The sequence below is a fragment of the Filicampus tigris genome, chromosome 8 (assembly GCF_054856515.1).
Source record: "Filicampus tigris isolate MCC_2025a chromosome 8, RoL_Ftig_1.0, whole genome shotgun sequence".
Lineage (NCBI taxonomy): Eukaryota > Metazoa > Chordata > Actinopteri > Syngnathiformes > Syngnathidae > Filicampus > Filicampus tigris.
In genome coordinates, this window is record NC_141224.1 from 17,103,932 (window position 1) to 17,122,653 (window position 18,722).

The 18,722-nt window shown below is 39.3% G+C and overlaps 1 protein-coding gene across 6 annotated transcripts in view; it reads left to right on the top strand.

The window, feature by feature from the left end:
- The window catches only part of grb10b (growth factor receptor-bound protein 10b), a 79,819-nt gene that overhangs the window by 58,126 nt on the left and 2,971 nt on the right, over positions 1-18,722 (top strand). For 4 of the 6 annotated variants that reach the window (XM_086038543.1, XM_086038546.1, XM_086038542.1 and 1 more), the window contains exons 6-14: positions 8,698-8,854; positions 13,360-13,475; positions 13,823-13,897; positions 15,041-15,178; positions 15,394-15,504; positions 15,748-15,846; positions 17,613-17,690; positions 17,849-17,965; positions 18,566-18,632. In XM_086038543.1, coding sequence (XP_085894669.1) covers positions 8,698-8,854; positions 13,360-13,475; positions 13,823-13,897; positions 15,041-15,178; positions 15,394-15,504; positions 15,748-15,846; positions 17,613-17,690; positions 17,849-17,965; positions 18,566-18,632 — 958 coding nt within the window. The remainder of the gene's footprint in view (positions 1-8,697; positions 8,855-13,359; positions 13,476-13,822; positions 13,898-15,040; positions 15,179-15,393; positions 15,505-15,747; positions 15,847-17,612; positions 17,691-17,848; positions 17,966-18,565; positions 18,633-18,722) is intronic. The other 2 variants (XM_086038547.1, XM_086038545.1) reach the window with 1 other exon arrangement.

Sequence of the window (18,722 nt, forward strand, 5' to 3'; positions counted from 1 at the left end):
AAGATGAGCTGCAGTGTAAGCATTGATCAGCCTTAGCTAACAGTGTCACCAGCATTACCTTCTGATAGTAATGTTAAAATGAGTTGATGTTTGGAAGTGGCGGATATTTGTGTTGTACGGCACACCGTTACACTAATTGACTAATGTGTTTTGGGGCCTTGCTATTTAAATATTGTTTTCGTAAATTATCTCAAGCTCTATGATGTTAGCGGGGTGGGCGGCGTTTTAGTTTGGAAGTTTGTCTGTGCGCCAAAGTAGATAATTTTGTAAATAGAGACGCGTTGTAAATGTAAATGCCCTAATCCGCCCCCCAATATTGAGACATAAATGTTTTATGAAGCATGAAAACGCATGAAAACATGTGACAAATACATGTTACAATTAGATTATTGCACAATAAATGAGAGTTGTGCATAATGTAAAAAAAAAAACAAAGAATAGAGTAAGGAATGAAAATGATGGTCATTTACCTTTTAATTGCTGTCCTCGTCGTTTTTTGCCCTCTTTGGTTCATGTTCTCTCTCAGAAGTAGTTTTTGCCTGCCGTTTTGTAAAGAACTGATTTAATAACCCACTGTCGATACATTACGGTCATATTCTTTGGCGAGATCAACCAAATGCATCCCTTTTTCATACTTTTCTATTATCTCTTGCTTTGTTTGCATGGACAAAAAAAACTAGCTTCTCCTTTTTTTCTTTTCTTCGTTTCTAATTCACGTAAAACTATCGGAACACCTCGTGGCCCGAGGGGCGAATGACGAGGACTCTGCATAGACATATCTATCACATATCTATCTATCTACCTGTCTATCTACACACATAGACACATACGGTAGAGGTCCCTCTTAGCCAATGGAATGCCAGGATGCTCGGCAATATCCATCCATTATCTATACCGCTTATCCTCACAAGGGTCACGGGCGTGCTGCACCCTATCCTAGATGTCATCGGGCTGTAGGCAGGGGACACCCTGAATTGGTTACCAGCCAATCGCAGGGCACACGGAGACAAACAAATACCCGCTCTCATAATCACACCTAGGGGCAATTTAGAGTGTCCAATCAACTTACCATGCATGATTTTGGAATGTGGGAGGAAACCGGAGTACCCGAAGTGAACCCACGCAGGCATGGGGAGAACATGCAAACTCCACACAGGGAGGCCAGAGCCGGGATCGAACGCCCATACTCTGAACTGTGAGGCGGATGTGCTAACCAGTCGACCACCGTGCCGCCCCTATCTATCTATCTATCTATCTATCTATCTATCTATCTATATATATATACATTTATTTTAATTTTTTTATTTTTGGGGGGGGAAGGGGTCCCAATCCGATATGGATACCGATACAAGGGTTGCGATCCGATGCGTATTGTGATACTTAAATATTATAAGAATATATATTTTAAAAAATTGAGGCACGTGTTTCCAAAGTTTGAACTTAAGTGCCATTTGACATTTATTCAAGTGTCACGATTAAAGATGCATAAACTGTTCCAGTAACTGTTCCTTATACATAGGAGTGCAATAAATAAAACTCCATTCACAAAGCTAAACTTTAAGGACCTCAAATGTTCCAAAACTGTATTATAGAACATGCAAAACATAAGGTATCGATACTTGATACCAGCATAATAAGTATCACGATACATCGCGATACGGTATTTTTTCCCAGCCCTATTATATACATATTTATATTATTCATCGTGATTTCAATATCAATCACAATCATCTGGATTAATATTACCGGTATATATCCATAATCGCCCAACCCTACCACTGCCACCTTTGCTGTTATCAATCCTGACTTTCTATTGCGCCTTGCCAACTTCATGCAACTTCAAATGAACTGTTGAGATCTAAAAGTGGCACATTTCCCAGCCTGGCTTGTGTTAGATGAAAATTTGACTTGATCTACTCAACTTTGTCATGTTGTTCTTGAGACAAATGCAACAAGGAAAGAAAATAAATGACACGAGGAAGGAAAAAGACTGATGCAATGAAGGAATGACACACTTGAATGAGAAACAGCAAGTCTTTTAACTGTGTCCTCATTTGGATGAAGGAGCACAGCAGGGCAGGGCCTCTCAACCTTTCTGATGACTCAGGTCTGATAACTGCTGTGACGTAATCCCTCAGAGAGAAAGAGAGAGAGGGAGCTTCAAACACCACACATGCACACACGCTCGCTTTCATGTAAGCCCTAAAATGTGCACATTGCACACTATCATATACTGTATGTTGCTGTGCCCATGTACATATAGGGATGTCTGCGTGCACATTTAGGCAACCCTAATCCTCTTAGAGAAACACACAAAGACGGCAAGAGTGAAACTAGACAGGCGCAAAGAGACAAAGGAAAAGTAAACTGAACTGTATGAGAACTAGCTTTGTGCAAACTTGAGGTATGTACACAAGCGTGTGTGTGCACGCCCAGCAGCTCACACGCATCCATCTCGGCGCTTCGACAACTGGCGGCTGTTCTATTAATAGCTGCGGCGGTATTGCGTACACATTACAAGCCATTACATCAGATAGGAGTTTCTGTTGAAGATTAGAACCTCTAAAAAGGCCATTAGCCATTAGGCATACAAACCTATACAGTACAGACATTAGGATCCACTTCATTCAAGCAATATGAAGTTCTTGGGAAAAGTACACGCGCCAGGAAGAGAAACATTGCTCAAAGTGATATCAAAAGGAAAACTCACATCAAGTTAATAAATTGCTTCTTTGTAACGTTGTACATGCCTTGTTACCAAGTTTATTATAGCTAACGAAAGCTAACAAAAAAAACCTCTACCTAATATTGAAAAAAAATATTTTCATTAAAGAAATAAAATAAAAGAGACTCAAACTGCATTTCATGTTCAGAAAATTAGCTTTAATTATAATGAAAATGTCCTTAGTTTTCATGTTTGTCACTTAATATCATACATGAGCTTTTGGGGTTCATTTTAAATCTATTTATTTCCGTATTACTGTTCGGCCATACAGAAGAAGGAAGGTTGAACTGTCATTTGGTTAATTGTAGTTTACTTTACTTTATTACACAATACTTTTTATATATTTTTAATCTTGCACTCAACAAATACTCCCCACATAAAACAAAACTAAAATAAAGCATACGAAAGACTAAAACTAATAAAAACTAACCTAAAACAAAGCATTTAAAAAAAAAAAAACATGACTCAACATGCAAGGATGGATGGGCATGAGGCTATCATGGTAGTTTCGATTAGTTGTTATTTGGTAATTGAATAAACACAACATTTTGCAATAATGAGTATTTGTTTTATTAATCATGATTAAAATAAAAATATAACAACCCATGCCCATCCATCCCTGCATGTTGGACACTTTTTTACTTGAACACGCCATTCTTTTTGTCAAGTATAATAAGACCTAATGTGCAATTCAAGCCTCTTGCATTTTCGTTCTGCTACATCCACACTTTTGCTGACTTGCATCTTTGCACACATTCAAACCATGAATAGCCATCCCCTTATCTCATTATCAGACATATTTTTTTATCATATGATGTTATCATATTTTGTTGTTTTACTTTTTGTTTTTCACAATTCTTGGGACTTACTGGGCTAACCTGGAACCTCTAGGATCATATTTCATGCCATATCATTTGAAAATGTGTGTTGGAATTCTTTGAATCGTTGAAAACTCAACTTTTAAATTTAACTTGAGAGAAATTCCAGGAATTAAAATAGTAGCAAAGTAAAATAATATACTAGTAAAATAATAGCAATTTAGAAAAAAATGAATAAATACAAATCAATACCGGCTGTTCCTGCTATGCACGCGTTGCCGTTTTGGGGCAATGTGGTGCCATGCATGCATGGAGAACGCACTTACAATGAAGTTGCACTCTATTAATCTAACTTGTTTTTCAAAGATGAGGAATGTGTGCCTCTGATTATTTTTATGCTACCCGTGCATATGTTTTCCGACAGCGTTTGTGTGTGAATATTTGTTATTTGAAAGAATATCACTCCCGGAGGTCGATGCTAATTTCAGTTAGCATGTCAATGGGTTTTTGTATTTACTTTAGCATTTACGCAAGCAATGTTTTTAAAACAAAACGTGTTGTAATTTAGGGTCGGACTGACAGCAGTTTGTCCGTGCAAACATAAGGTCGCCGTAGACAAATGCGCGTCACATCCACCTAGTTTGCGCGTCCAGTATGGCAACGTATAGGGTATGTGGTTACTTTGATTCTTAATCGGCTTAAACTTTTTTTCATGGAATCAAATGCCATTGATATTTTTATTTTTAATGTTCATACACACTGCATAATAGAATCAAAGACAATTTTGAGTCATGTGTTGCTTTACAAAGAAATCAGAACACTCTGATTTTTTTTGCACTTTTTCAAGCAGTGCTTTGTTTCTAAGATACAAAAAAAATCTGTGTATAGTGAACATTTTTCTTCACACAAAAACTTTTACTTTAAGAAAACAGAAAGCTGGCAAAAATCCCCCCTTTGCCGTGTCATTCTCATCATGAAAGAAATTATGGTAAAATGTAGTAGTTTTGTTTAATTTGTTTTGGCAGCGCATCACGTTGCTGGAAATTACTATGCTGCAAATATATTGTGCAGAACTTTTTGTCAAATTAACTTCTTACTAAATGCTCCCGACATCATGTTAGAAACAAACAGTACCACAGTAGTCACTAATCTGTGTGAAAGAGCCTAATATGCAGTAATAATCCAGTGTGATGGCATTGCCATACTGGAAGATTATGCTTCATCAGCGAATGTAGGATCAGATCCAACTCAAATTATTCCACACTCATGATTTGTTGGCATGTTAAGGTGCAGCCTCTGATCTTTGCACAATTGCCAGTGAAGCTCAACTGACTTAACAGCTGACTTTAAAAGGATACTTCACATATGTGCGCCCTTTGCGGCAGTAAAAAGTTAATATTTTGTCTCCAATTAATTTCATAACTTCATTGTTTTTTGGGGGGGGGGATTGAATGGCTGGACATATAAATATGTCTTTGGGATTGAATGAGTTTAACAAAACCCAGAGGTAGTTAAAGGTCAGGATGCAAACATTTAAAACTTTTCTGTAGCCCTCTAGAACCCGCCCCTTTACAATGCATAACTGTCATTAAAATGTGATTAGGTCGTTGGTAGACAGCAGTTTAATCACTAAATACAATTCAGAATGTGTCGTCTGCCGTTTGAATCTCGCGCCCCCTCATCTCCGGCTTTTTCCGGAGATGTGACGTCACAGTAGCCGGAGGATTCAGTGACTACTAATCATGAACGGTCTAATAATGCCCCTTTCTGTCGGCTCGTGTGTTTCAAAATCCTCTCATTCCAAAACGCCGCTCGCCATTGAATGTGCTGTGTTTGTAGCGCATGGAAATTGTTGTTGACAGTCTGAAAATGTCTTTTTGAAAGAAACCATGAACACAATTTCTATATTAAAAGTAGTTTAAAGCAAAAGAGAGATGTGTGGCATTGTGTATTGCGCAATTGTTTCAACCCATTCACTTTAGATACGTAAAGGTTAATGGATTTGACTGAAACCAGTATGTCATTATACTTGCTGCTTGCAGCCTTCTTGGGACTTACCCTCTGTGGCTAAAAATGATGCAGATGAGGCCGGTTCGTGAGCAAGGTGTGGTGTGAGGGTTTCTGGTTTACACACAGCTGTGAAAGCCAGATATGTAATTAGCCATACACTGTCAAAAGAAAGTTAAAAGTTAAGTTGGAACAACTTTAAAATATCAATTATTGACATCTATGGCAACAGTGTTCGCACAAAAAAAGCAAGCAAGTTGTTTTCTCCAAACCAGTTTGCTGTGTTGTTTTGACTTATCTTTAAATTGTGTGAAAATACAAGGGACAATTAGTTCTGTTAACTCATATTTCTTTGTTTAAAATGCGCGAAAGCCAATTTTCACATTAGCAACTCTTAAAATATTTTGTTGAATTGCCCAGTTTGAATTTGTTGCCGTGAAATTTTGAGTTCACTTAACTTTTTCTTTTTTTTTTTTAACAGTGATAGGAACCATGCTACACATTCTGTTGGAATGTGTCATCAGAAAGTCTGTGTCAAACACCTTTTACCTCCCACCCTTTGGACGTCTTTTTCCCTGTCTGACACACACACAGACGTTCCCTATTTCTCTCCCCTCCCCCAATTCGTGACTCCCCCGTTCCCTCCTTCCCTTGCTGAAGTTTCCACTTCACACAGTAAATGAAGTTGTATCTCTTCACTACCACCACTTCTTCTTTCCTTCTGCCAAACAGTGCAGGAGCACACGTGCTCACCCCCCCCCACACACACACACAATAAAAAGTTGCTTCAAGGTTGATAAGAAAGACGGTTTGCCCCTCACCCAGACAGGGTGTGTCAAAGATTTTGTCCGGTTTATGCTGTAATAAATATCTGAGTTTTGCAGGGAGGGTTTAATATTAAAGAACTTTGTGTTTTTTGTTTTTTTTGGGGGGTGAAAAATAATTTTGGCACAAAGATAGCCACCAGGGGTGAAAATGAAAGTTGGGGTTCTCAAGTGCCGCTCCAGGTTTATTTCATTTCATTTGCTCTGTAATGAGTCTTGCTGGCGGAGTGTGAGGCTGCGAGATCTGACTCGAGAGTTCAAAGTTAAGCCACAGGGAAGGATGGAGGGAGGGTGGGCGAGGAAAAAGGCAAAGATGCAAAGAAAACATACAGCCCCAACAAGCCCTCACTTGAAAACTTTTGGTGGCGAGAAAATGTGAAACTTTTTCCTTTTTAAACTCGATCTTGTCCTCCTCCTCACTGGCCCAGCTTCAAGTCCTGAAAAGAAGGTGCAGCTAGAAAGACATCTGAAAAAGTGAACGTCTAGCCCATGACTGCGTGTATGTATGCTGTATGAGTGTACGCGCGTGTATGTGGGAATGATTACATCAGCCTGCTGGTGTCTTATGATTGGTTGGTGAGTGTGTGGTTTGATTCACTGCGCCTTGGAGCCGGTGGCTGCGGCTGTAACCCTTTAGAGAGGGAGTGAGAGAGGGGGGGCGGAGAGAGAAAGAGAGAGAGAGAGAGAGAGAGAGAGAGAGAGGTAAAGCAGATAGTTGTCAGACTCAGCCGGCACATCGAGCGCAACACTCTACCTGGTGCCGTCTGCTCCCAGTGTCTGTTCTGTGAGTCCGAGCGGACTGAGTCGAGCTGAGGGGCTCACTGACCGTTCTTTGGTTGTGCTTGGCAGGTCCGGTGGCTTGGCAGATTGAATTGTGCATGGTATGTGACAGGCAGCACTACTTGTCAACTTGCCGGCATTATATGCCTTTCTCTTTCCGGACGAGAGAAGGTGACAGCTGGGCTTTCAGTCCTAGTGTGTGCGTGTGCGAATGTGTGTATGCGTGGACGGACAGGCCCCTTCCAAAAATGCCTTCGTGTTCCCCAGACTGCTGCCTATTGCGGGCCGTGGAGGTAAGACCACTCTCCATCTGTGTCTCGTCCTCTCTAGCAGCCTGCTTTTGGCTCCATTTGAACGTTCATTTTCTTTGGAAGTCTTGCTATTCTTTGACTGAGCTGACAAATTGACTTTGTGGACACTAGGAGGAGGACCTTAGACTATTTGTGTTTGTGTTTTATTTATTTGTATTAATACTTTAGCTTAAGTGTGGGCTGGATTGTGGCAGGATTCCTCCACAGGCTGAGTAGGCTCCCCCAGTTTTCAATATGTAATGATTGTGAGTGCTTGGTTTCCTTGTGCTGAGCCAACCTGTGGGCAGATATTGGAGGTTAATTCAGGACTACTCACCCAGCTGCATTTCCTGTAACCGGCAGTTGGAGGGAAGCTCTTTTGTAATACAGGGGTTCCGAGGCAAAACGCGATCAAATATGTGTCCATAGTTGTTTTTGTTTTTTTTTTTTAATTCCTGGATACGTGCATATATTTATGCGACATTCAGTGATAATAACTTACCTTTGTCCCTGATTAAAATGATATGTGATACTAGTATATTCTCATATTATACTTATTCTGTCAATGCATCATAAACCCTAGAGAGACATTCATTCAACTATTTGTTTCATGGCATTTGGAGGTTTAGACCCATGGAACTGCACTGCATCATATCAAGAGGAGATTTTAATACCTTGGTTACATTATTACCAATATGAGAGTGACAGGATATCCAAAGACTGCATAACTACCTCTGCATACTTTTTGTTAGAACGCTTGCTTTGGATCTCACTAGTTCGCACGGAGAAGTTCTGGGTTCGAATCTCGGCTCTTGCTCCCCTGTATGTAGTTTGTATGTTCTCCCCATTCTTGCGTGTGTGTCCTAGATTTGAACGGAAGTGTGAGTAGTTGTTTGTCTATATCTTCCCTGTGATAACTGGCAACCAGTCCAGGATCTCCACTGCCTCTTGCCCAAAGTCAGCTGGGATTGGCTCCAGCTCACTCGCGACCCTAATGAGCATAAGTGGTGTAGAAAAGGCGCAGATAGATGGTGTTTTTTACCAAATGAAGTGCCTGACAAGTGTATAATACTCTAATCAATATAACATATGGGCTTGATGAGTTCTGGTCCCGGGCAAGTCTTGGAATCGAATAGAGTGGTCTTGAGCACAACACTACTTTATCCTCATCCACATGGTTGGAATTTGACTGCAGGTATTTGCAAATCTTGATGAAGAATTGATGTTTGATATTTTGCTGTGCATCCTCATAGATTGTTAAGATCTCCACTGAAGACGGCATGGGCAAAGTGGTGGAGATCCCAGCCGACATGACAGCCAGGGACCTTTGCCAGCTCCTGGTTTATAAAAGCCATTGTGTAGACGACAACAGTTGGGCACTTGTTGAGCACCACCCGCTGCTGGGGCTAGGTGAGTGGCTGAACCTCGCTCATCTACACACACAAAAGACACAAGCACACATATGAGCGGACCCTCACGCTTGCCCATAGAGAAAACTCTTGGACGGGCCAAGCCATGCGCTGCATCCAGGCACACGCACAGGTGCATTCATGTTTGCGTGCTCACATAATTGGGCAGACAGGTAGGCTAGGCACATATTCTCACGCAGGCATGTAGTGAAGCGTGAGGGTATGCACTTATATGCAGCCTAGGCACGCTTTGCGCAAATATACTGGCCGGTGAGCTGATCAAGTGAATTTAAGGGCTCTGTGCACAAAATTAAAAGCTGTCTGACTCTTGAGAGATGCGTCCTCTGTTGGGGCCCCTCATTCAGAACATCACATTTTGGGCTGTATGGGAATAATTCTGTACAATGTTGGAATATATTTTCTCTTCTCATCAGTGAAAGATTCCAAATTAAAATCTAAAAGAGCACACAATGGAGATTATGGATTAGAAGATGGATCTGATCAACATTGTAACATAATCTTAGGGGCCTTGGTCCGTTCGACAAACATTATTAGTCCCCATGTAATATTATTGACCTATTTCTATTAATGTCACAGAAGAGAGGTGATAGAATTTTTGAATGCTTGTTTTAAAAAGTTCTTTTCACGTGGAAGCCCGCCCAAATCGTGAGTGGCGAGACAAGACTTAATTCCGCTGAAAACAGTCATTGTACTCGTCTTAAAAGCCATTTATTTGTTACGGCACATCATATTGCTCTGTAAGGTTCTTTATTGATGGACAGACAGCATCACAGTGCAGTGAGTGGATTATAGAAAGAGTACAAAAGGTGAATAGTGTGTTTTTTTTTTTCCAGAGGTTCATTAAGGTGTGTGTACTTGTTGCTGGACCTTTGTGTTGGGCTTTGAAGCATAAAATGAGGGTTAGAAATTGCAGTGTTCCCCCAGGGGAGAGTGATTATAAAGCACTTCTGGAGCACAAGATCAGTCTGTGCTGGGGGCTCCGCAATTCACATATGTGAGAGAAGGGCTTTTGGGGGTTGGTATGGTATATAGAGCCAAATTTTAAAGCATTTTGTCATAACATTTTGCCACCGCCTATTATTATAACATTTTGCAGAGATGTGCACATACTTCGGTTTTAGGAAAGAATATACAGTACATTGCATCATTCGAGTTTAATCCTATTTTGCAATCATCCATGATCTGATTACTTTTTCTCATCAGCATAGCCAGCACACTTTTAACTTTATTTGGTTTGAATGACATCATGTTTTGGCTCAAATTCTTTTTTTTTTTTTTGTTTCCCATGGTCTGGCCCAGCTATGTCCACCTGAATTTCTCCCAGGTCTGTTTCTTATTTAATGTAATGATAAAGGGTGTCAAAGTTGCATTGAAATTCACATTTTCAATGTGACTTCACAAAGTGAAGCTGTAGGAAATCATGAAATTGGCTGAAATAGTAATGTTTTCAATTTTGTCAACTTTAAGGGTTAATGAAACGATAATTTGCAACATGATTTCAAGTAAGTGTAACTACTCTTGTGGTTACATCCACTGACATGATGGCATGCATGAAAAAATGAAGGATATACAGTATGCTTTCTTGACTAAGACAATGCCGTTCCTTAGGGCAGTACATAGTCATCAAGTTATACAAAAAATCCAGTCTAAATTAAAAACAATATTAATTATAAACCAGTAAAATAAAACTGACTAGAAAACCGCTGCTTTGAAAAATATCTTCCAATTTTCCAACACACACAAATTCTCATCTGACTTACTGACAATGCTGTATTGATCATTTTGCAATTATATAAAGTTAAATGCATTTATCTACCATATAATGGGTGCGCCTGGAGCCATTTGTCTCGTGTCTGTCCGTTCACTTCTTTGACACGTTAACACCTCGAGACAAGCGTGCAGTTCTCATGCAGCGGAGACTCAAATCTTTGCTGAGTCAAACTCAGTCAAGCGGAACCAGCAATAAACTCGTTTTACTGGCTCATATTAGCTTAGTTTTACGTTCAATGCCTTTGCCACTTGTACTTGAGCAGAACAATGAATATCTGTTTTACATGTATATTTACATTCCAAATCTGAGATCAGCTGTTTTGTATCGCACAGAATATCTTTATTTTGCAGGGATTTTTTTTTTTTTTGTAAAACCATGCTACTTTTAATCAGTCATTTCATTTCAATCAGTAGTGCTTTGTAGCAGTTTTTCGAATGTTTTACCATTGTTATGTGACTAATAATGTTACTAAAATGCAATTTAGATACTCAGTATAATGAATATAGTGCAAGGCAAAATAATAATAAAAAAAGAAAACTTTAAAATGTACACAAGTTATGATGACAGCGTAGGTGAGTGTTTCTAGCAAACAAGAGGTAAATGTGAGGTAAATTATACATCACTGTTGTCCATATGTAAATTTGCTCTATTCACTGCTTATTTTCAAGCATCATATTTCCAAATAATGAACAAGAGAAGTCTTTTCAGTCTGGTCGCAGGGGCTCACGAGATTCATGTTTGCAGGTGCTTGCAACTTTGCGCCTATCTCACGTGTGCATGTGGTTTTGGTATTTGGACCAGAATAGAAACAGAGACACTGTCGAGGTCTTTGAGCAACCCCGGACAATATTTGGTTGGAGCAGAGAGTCCTATTCTTGTTCATGGCTGCCTACTAGTCATACATTAGTGAATGGGGTGAAATGGCCCTTTTGAGAAGTAATGTTGACCTCCGCTTGTCAGCCCGGAAAGGTTAATAAGGAAGGAGACAGTGAGGTAGTGTTGCCAGGGTGAGTCAGTGTCACGAACATGTGTGACTCATCAGACAGGCGACAGGATGGAGCGGAAATTTAAAAAAGGAGTCGTGACACCGTTCAGTACTCCCAGAGAGAGTCCATGAAAAGATCATATTAAGGCAAGGAAGTTATCTACTGTATTGGTTATGCTTGAGTGAATTCAATTACAGCTTTTTATTTGACTCAATTGGGGCTGGTATTTGTTCCAATGAGAGGAACTTGCACGTCTGTTGGAATGGACTGAGTCACGACTGGTGCCAGCGTCACAGTGGACACAAATCATGTCGACACCAAGACCTCAGACCACATTCGCATCGGGACACACTTTGGGTAGTATCGCAGGCTCATCTGACCTCAGTGAATAAGAACGGGCCAGTCGGGTTCATATTGTTACAACTCGTTTGAAGAGCTCAAGCGGCTCAAACCAGATGATATTTTTCTTACGCTAATGGGTCCAGTTTTCTGTTAAATTTTTACTATTTTATTTCTCTTCAAAATCAGTGAATCAGTGGTGACTCATTTAACGGGAATTACACAAGAGGAAATTACTCTGTGTGGAGAATTTTCAAGCTGCTGTTTTTTTTTTTTTTTTTTAAATTGGTCAGCATGACTTTAAGTGCCTTTGGCATCCACATGACAATCACCAAATCATCATGACAATGTTGCACAATAATGAAACTCTGAGGTCTTAAGAGTGGCCAAACATTTGCATACCAGTACAATACTACTCTAAATGTGTTTCCTTCATTTTAGACCATTTTTATTTTTTCATTAGATGTACGGGAGTTTTGGAACGTCCCACACATTGCTCTTTTAACTAGTGTATATAATAAGTGGTTAAATGATACAAAATAAATAGTTATACATGTTTTTTCTGTTCACAACAAGTTGTTTGAAAAAAAAAACCTCATCATAATATTAACCATTTTGCATGTGTCCCTGGAATTGTTGTCCACCCTGTCATTATGGGGTACCTCTTCCTTTAAGAAATCCTCTGTTTTTGGTGACATTACCACAAGCATTTTGTCTTTTTTTTCAGTGGAGGCTGAAACATTGAATAGACGCAGATTTACACTTGGGTTTTGTAAGTTTCATCATATTATGAGTGTAGTTGGATGTCAAGCTTAACACGTCCACCCTGTCATACAGTGAAATATCAATTGAAATAAAAACCTTTCAGAAATTACAAATATGTGTTAAACAGAACACACGTCAGCCTACTAACTGAATAATGTGGCCATGTGAAGGTCCACCAGGTGCTCATTAAATGCTAACATTAGCCAAAAATGTCCACCCTGTCATCAGCCTCACAGATTTTGCTGTTTGCATGTTTGTCTGCTTACAGTTAAGTTAGAAAAATAAGTGTGGGAAGCTTGACCTCTAAGCATTTCTAATAGCAAACATCTCCTGAATGCAATCAAAATGGAATTCAGTGGAAAATCTCAACTTTGTGGGGTTGAAATGGGGAAGTCTCAGAGGCACCTTACGCTGACAGGCCTCTTGACTCAAATGTTTAAAAAAATGAAAAGTTTAAAAAAAATGTACATATATCTGTTAAGGTCCACGTACCGTATACATTTGTACTGTTTTTGTGTGTGTGTGTGTGTGTGTGTGTGTGTTTATGCTTTTTACCTTTGCCAAGCAAAAAAAGCAGAGGTTATGTAAAATGTAATGTAAAGTTGTTTCTGCTGACCTTAATAGAGCGCTGCCTAGAGGACCATGAGTTGGTGGTTCAGGTCCAGGCTTCCATGAGCAGTGATGGTAGATTCCTCTTCAGGAAGAACTATGCCAAATATGAATTCTTCAGAACTCCTTTGGTAATTACTTCGTCTTACAACTTCTTCCACATGCCATGTCTTCTCTCGGCCTCTTGTTGAAATGGGAACAGCTCATGTTCATCATAAAAAAATGAAAACATATTTTGAGTCAGTGTGAATTTTCTTCAGAGATGAGATGAAAGAGAGAGTAATTCTCTAGTTTATCCAATTGACAAATATAACAGCATGGTTCAGTAATTGAATTAGAGTAATGTTCGTGGGCTTTTTTTTTTTTTCTTTTGAAAAATATAATCCAATTCTTAGCCTGTAATTATTGTCACAGTGGCTGGTCTCTTTGTCTCTTTTTTTTTATTCACTTAACAAACTGGTTTATTTTCTCTTACCAGACATTTTTCCCAGAGCATATGATTGCGTGGTGCCAGGAAACCAATCATCCCATCCCAACATCGCAGCTCCTGCAGGTGCATATTGCAGCAAATGCATACACACACACACACGAATTTAAAAAAAGTCAAAACAAACTAAAAACTACACCACATATGATGTCAGTCAGCCTCTCCTTGTCTTCCCTCACGCACCCATTTGAGTGTACCTGCAAGTCAGAATTACACCGTGTAAAATCAAGTTGACATACCTCACCTCTGACCCCGAGACAGTGTGTCTCGTCAGCGCCTGCAGTAATAACTACTGTTAATCCCCCTGTTGACACATGAGTGTATCGGCACACGCAAGGCGGGCCCCACATGTGTGACAGCTGGAACCCGGCAGTCAAAAAATAGTGTGTATGTTTGCACTGAGCACACTCATACGTGGCTCACGCCGCTTGCAGTAACGCAACCCGCAGGAGGCCATGGCATGAAAGATACGGAAAGGAAAATAGAGAAATGACATTAGTTGGGATCTTTTCGGACAGCTTTGTCGTAATGGACGAAGGCGGTCTCGCTCGTCTCTGTACCGTTTAATGGAGCTGTCAGAGTCCCGACCACAAGTGGAAACCATTCGTTCATCCACGCCACTCACAGAAAGCTTTTAAGTCCCCCGCTAATCATATGGACGCTCGGGTCCGTTATGCTCCGTGAGTACGGCTCAAGACAGCCCATGTGGTGAACCGGAGTTGTCAGGAACCCTCAGCGTTTGGAGTTTTCCAAGACACCGCATCGTTCCGTTGCTGGCTCAATGGAACTCAAGCAGGTGTTTGTAATATTTGCCAAGACTCGCTCCGCCGGCATGTCTTCATCGCGGCACTATGAAGTGCCTCTTTTTTTAATGAACATCACATGTAAAAGTGCCCTTTGAAATGTTCAATTGTTGGAATTTTCCACAACATTGGCAGACATGCTTTAAATATTAAAGAGGCCTCTGGAAGCGTTTGCCTTCCAGCACCACTCGGCCGTTTACAAATCAGCTAATTTTCTTTCTTTTAGAAACAGAAACTGCATGTGTTTGACAAAACTTCAGGACATTTGTAGCGGAATGACAGAAAGTTGTCGCATTTATCCTCAGCTTTGCATCCGGGATGAAATCTGTGGAGGACATATGAGAGTGAATAAATCTCTTTATTGATGAGGGGATACCATGTAACCGCCTTTTCCTTTTCCTTTCAGAACTTTCTAGCAACCAGTAGTTGTCCCGAGATACAGGGTTATCTGTATGTAAAGGAGGTGGGCCGAAAGTCGTGGAAGAAAGTTTACATGTTCCTGCGGCGCTCGGGACTTTACTGTTCTACAAAAGGAACCTCAAAGGTGACGCAAATATTTTGGACTCGGCTATTGTTTGACAATCAATAAAGTGTATTTCACTGAAGAATGTGTATTCTTGCTGTAGTTAAAGCAGAGTAAATAAATTTGAAAAGGTAGTCATGATGCAAAGCGCTCTGTGCCCTCTGTGCCGAACTCGGTGTAACTCAAGGCGCTTTCTGTCTGTCATCATCTGACGAAAGAATTATTTGTGTCTTCAGGAGCCCAGACATCTCCATTTACTTGCAGACCTTGAAGACAGTAACATCTTCACTGTCATCACAGGCAAAAAGCAGCACAGTGCACCCACAGACTACGAGTTCTGTATCAAGGTGAGTGTCAGATAACAGAGGGGAGTTGGAGTGAAATATTAGGAGCAGAGGAACGATTCACCTCCGGTTGAACTCTCCCGCTCTACCATGCATGCATTTATAAGATTTTGCTGCAGATGACTCTTCAGCTTCAAAATGCTTTTAACTGGTTTTATACCACATCATACGAGCAACGGCTTTTAGTGCGCTCGGTTTTTCATATCAATCTTTACATTTCAAATACTGTTCTGTGTTCCTCTACAGCCCAATAAATGCAGAGGGGAGTTAAAGGATTTAAGGATTCTGTGTGCTGAAGATGAACAAGGCAGAACATGTTGGATGACCGCCTTTAGATTGTTTAAGGTACACGTGTTGTTTTGTGTGCGTGTGCTTGTGCGTGTGTGTGCGTGTGTCGATTGAACAACATAGTAGCAAACCAAACCACACATACGGTTCATCATTTCCAATGTACCGGTATTTCACTTGAATTCTATGTAGCAGCTTTTCAGCTTTGGACCCAAACTCGGAATGTGCTTCCTCCCAGCTAGTCAATCTTAATACAAAGCCAGGTCATGTCCTGTTATTACATTTTGATTTAGTGACTAAAATAGAAAAATAAATAAATAAAAGAGAGAGAGAGAGAGAGAGAGAGAGAGAAAGAGAGAGAGAAAGAGAAAGAGAAAGAGAAAGAGAAACGGCGATTTAAAAGAGAGCGAGAGAGACGGCGATTTAAAAGAGAGAGAGAGACGGCGATTTAAAACGACTAACCTGCACCAAAAAGCCAGCTCGATAATCACAAGACTAGCTTTCAACATTTGGACTTCATGACAAGAGATAGACTGATAAAGGTTTTTTTCAAGGCTGATACCAATAATCGATTATTAGCAGTCAAGAAGGCAGATATTTAGAGTGGGTACTCATTTTCAGTAAACTGGAAAATATTGGCGTCAATATTTAAAAAAAAAAAAAACATTTTTTTTTTTAAATGAAGTCTTTGTTGAAATGTCTTTAAGTATGTTTAAACAACTTTTGAGATTTGCAAAATTTTGAAGTTATTTTTTTTTATCTTTTAAAATAGACATCATCAAATTCTAAACAAAAAAAAGCTCAGGGATCTTACAGGGTCATCACCATATCTAAAACTGTTACATTTTACTTAAACAAGTAAATAGCTCCCTGTAGTTTACTACAGTAATTAAGTTTTTTTCTGAATTTCACAATAACTGAAATGTTAAACTTTTACTTTTACGTTTTAATTTCAAACAAAAACAAAAGATGCGGCATTCCCAGGGCTAGAAAAATCTCTTATAAAGTTAACTGAAAATTTAAAGAAATATATCCAGTTAACACGGTTTTAAATTGATCTCTTATCGGCTATCAGATTAAAAAAAAAAAAAAAAATTTAAAAACAATTTAAAAAAAGGCCTATCAAAAATCGATCTATCCTTATCACAACTTCACCTCAAGCAGCAGAGGCACTTTTGATTCAGCCTCAACTAGTTTACGGTCAATGAGAAGCATGGTAAGTTAGGCTATATCCACTGGGAACGTTCAGAGAGATTGTCTCCCATCCCATATTGACATATTTGAAAATCAACAATTTTACAACAATACACAAATTGACCATTAACTTTCCCTGTATTATTGAAATGCCCACTTCCAATATTAAAATGGCCTCATTATCAAGTCTTGACGTAGAAATTAAGTAACAATAAGCATGCAAGCATTAAATTGAATTGAATTAATTTCATTATATAACTCAGTAGAAAGAAAATACAATAAAAATAATGTGAAGCATTAACTAATATTAGTCTTGAAGAGCTGTAAAAAAAATGTGTGTGTGTGTATATATATATATATATATATATATATATATATATATATATATATATATATATATATATAAATGTAATTTTTTTTTCCTTCCATCTTGTCTTACTAATGATTAAAGATGACCAGAGTCCTAGAGAAAAGTAGTGTACACTGAACTTGTTGGAGGATTAGTTGATGAGTGCACTGTGACAAATTTGCATGCCCATCACGTTGCTAAAAAGAAACGCCTTGACATCTTCCCTCTTAAACGTGAGCTCATCAATAAGTACTACTGTGTGTTTTTTTTTTCTTAACAGTATGGGATTATATTGTACCAGAATTACAAGATTCCCCAGCAAAGAAAAACCCTGCTTTCACACTTCTCAGCACCCGTGGTATGTTAGCCTCATTACAGAAGGAGCTGAAGCCTCCGAAATCTGACATCCATAAACTCTTAAGACCTAATGTCTTTCCTTTGAAATACTGACAGATCAGTTTAGTGTGTACTCCTCATTTTGACTACAACATGTTTGTGGGCCTTCCCTCCGTCTAGCGAAGCGTGTCCGAGAACTCTCTGGTGGCGATGGATTTTTCAGGAACAATAGGCCGCGTAATCGACAACCCTGTGGAAGCTCAGTGCGCCGCCATGGAGGAGGGACACGCGTGGAGGGTGAGTCTTGGCCAGCACTTGTTCACTAAGTTCACTAACTACTGTACATGTTTTGCTTTGCATGTTCAGTACAGTTTTTACTTCTCAAGGAAGGTTCAGTTCAGTTATATTTCATTTTCAGAGCCTCTTTTCCGCTAATTTGAAAAAAATATCAATAACTTCCTGGGATTGAATGGCTGGACTGTGAAAAGACATAAATATGTTTTGGGGATTGAATTAGTTAACTTGTAAGTACAATGAAATACATTTGCACTTTATTTTTTCTTTCAAAAAAAATTGTCTAATTTTTATATAACTTTTATGCACAGTACATATTATTTGAATCGTATTTAGTACAGTATTTTTATTTAATTGTGTGCGTGAGTGCAGTGTTAATTTTTAAACTTTGCATAATTTCACATTAATTATTGTAGGCATTTTTTTAGGAATAAAACCTCCGCCCACTATTAGGATATTTTAATATTAGTCATGATGCTGTACTTGGAGAGTTCAAGTGTTTTCGAGGTGGTAGTTGGTGTCAAAGGTTTGAGAACCAGTCGTTTACACTGAATCATAATAACTAATTCTGTCGGTTTTATTTGTATGTAACGCCTGACTCAGAAGAGGAATCACCGAATGAACATCTTAGGCTCCCACAGTCCGTTGCATCACTCCTCACTAAACCCGGGTAAATGCAAAGCTTAACACAACAATGCTCATTCAACATTTTTCATTGAGTTCCTATTCGAAATACTGTCGTCAATTTCACAAATCCCGT